Source organism: Malurus melanocephalus, unplaced genomic scaffold (genome assembly GCF_030028575.1).
Source record: "Malurus melanocephalus ecotype Western Australia unplaced genomic scaffold, MMel_1.1 scaffold_612, whole genome shotgun sequence".
Classification (NCBI taxonomy): Eukaryota; Metazoa; Chordata; class Aves; order Passeriformes; family Maluridae; genus Malurus; species Malurus melanocephalus.
In genome coordinates this window covers 231,076-233,165 of record NW_026623844.1, presented here as the reverse complement: position 1 = coordinate 233,165, position 2,090 = coordinate 231,076, and the positions used below count along the sequence as shown (strand labels likewise).

The window sequence follows — 2,090 nt, the reverse complement described above, 5'->3', positions numbered from 1 at the left end:
GTTTTTCTCCTACAAGTACCCCAAGTACCACAACAGTGAAGGTTACAGGGGTGGCTATTTTTAGAAAGTTYGCTCTTCACACATTTAATCAAGACCATCACACTTTACTTGCTTTCCTCCACCTGTTACTAAAGCCATCCACAGCCTTCAAAATCCAAGCATTATGAAGTGGAAATGCCTGTGCTGGAAAGCTCTCTGATGCGACTGAGTCTTGATGACAAGCTTAATCCCACTCCCAGCCGAAGCTCAGTTGTGCTCCTTTTTGTCCCTGAGGTAGTTGAAGAGCACATCCAGCCCTCCCTCGACCACCTCGGGCAGGGGCCGTGCCARGGGGTTGTGGGCGATGTGGAGGCCCTTGTCCATGGGGTTCCAGGCGATGCGGCGCAGCCGGCGCAGCAGGTACAGCTCGTCGGGGAGGCTCTGGATGGCGTTGTAATCCRCGTTCAGCAGCTCCAGGCTGCCGATGGAGCACAGCGAGCGCGGCAGGCTGCGGATGTTGTTGTTTTCTACGATAAAGATTTGCAGGTTCACCAGATACTGGATGCTCTCGGCAATGTTCTCCAGCTTGTTGGACCCCAGGTGCAAGAAGTCCAAGCTCCTCAGRGCGAAAATGCAGAGGGGAATTTGCGCAAAGCGGTTGTTGCTGAGGTTCAGTTTCCTCAAGCTCGTCAGGTCGGTGAAGCTCAGAGGCAGCTGCGAGATGCAGTTGTGTGAGAGGCTCAGAACCTCCAGCTTCCTGCACAAGCTGAGCTCTGCCGGCACTTCTTTCAGGCARTTCATGTTGGCGAACAAGACCTTCAGGTTGCGCAGCAGCCCGATCTCCTTGGGCAGACTCTTGAGGCAGTTGCCACCCAAGTTCAGCACTACCAGCCTGTCCAGCTTGCCCAGMGCAGGAGGAATCAGCACCAGCTGGTTGCGTGAAAGGTTCAGCTTCTGCACCTCGTGCAGTCCCCACAAGAAGTCAGGCGTGCTGGTCATCCCTTTCATRATGAGGCTCAAGCTGACATAACGCAAGCCCCGTTTCAGCAGAGATTTGGGCTCTTTCCCAGCGAGAAGGGCGTCTTCCCAYGCAGGCAGCTTTGGGCCTTTCCTGAGGAAAACCATGCTCCTTTGGCCCTCGTCCTTCGAGTGCTCCGTTCCCATAACACTCTGGTTCCTGTCTGGGGGAACCGAGGTTTTATTCCCTTGCAATATGCAAATGCCAACAGGGGATGACAGCCTGCAGGAGGTGGGAAAGTCAAAGCAAGGAGACAAGGAGGAGCCTGTGAAGTGCATCTCAGTCCACCGGAACAGTTTCCATAGGTGCTGAGGGAAAGTTTCACTTTTGGGGGCTTGTGTTGATCTTGGTGCACAGTCTGTAATGAAACACTTGCTCCYGACTTGCGAGCAAACCTGTTCAATTCAAGCTGAATGCCACAAGACAGCTGTCACTGTCATTTGGCYTGGGCTTTATTGGACAGATATGTATCTTCACTGCAAAAAGGTCACAAGGATGCTGTATATAACTTCACTATGTCAGCTTTCTTGGCTATCTGGTACATRCCATGGCTGCAGGACAATTAGCGAGTGACTTCAAAAAAAAACAAACAAGCAAGCTAAAGAAGAAAACAAGCAAAGAAGCCATCATTTCTATTCAGATTTAAATGGTGTTTTCATAATCACTTTTATTTTGGCTCCTGAGTTCTCTGACGTAGCTACCAGTCTATCAGAAAATTTAGCTGCAAAAACACTGATAAAGAGTTTTTATGTCAGCCCTTGTTTTCTGCTTAGTAAAAAAAAAAAAGTTCACAAAAGGTTTCAGCTTTTATATGTCCTTTGTGGTGAGGATTGACCTCTTTCTTACCAGAAAGCATACCAACTTCACTGCAGTAGTGACATTTTGCAGTRGTATCTGTGCCCACTTGGATGGTTTCCTGCCACCCACGGCACCAAGTGTGAGCAGCCATTCCACACAATTCTAACCAAATCACTCTGTCCTAAATGTCCTGTGCTGCCTTCACATCCCTCAGACAGATTTTTGGGGTCTGATTCTTTTGTGCTCTAGAAAATAGAGCCTCTTGATGCCCCTTTGCCTGTGAACTTTCACACCT

At 49.6% G+C, this 2,090-nt stretch overlaps 1 protein-coding gene across 1 annotated transcript; it reads right to left on the bottom strand.

Moving 5' to 3' along the window:
* Positions 1–246: 246 nt before the first annotated feature.
* Positions 247–1,275, bottom strand: LRRC30 (leucine rich repeat containing 30). Its single transcript, XM_057383164.1, has one exon. The coding sequence runs from the start codon at positions 1,273–1,275 to the stop codon at positions 247–249; it is 1,029 nt and encodes a 342-aa protein (XP_057239147.1).
* Positions 1,276–2,090: the final 815 nt, after the last annotated feature.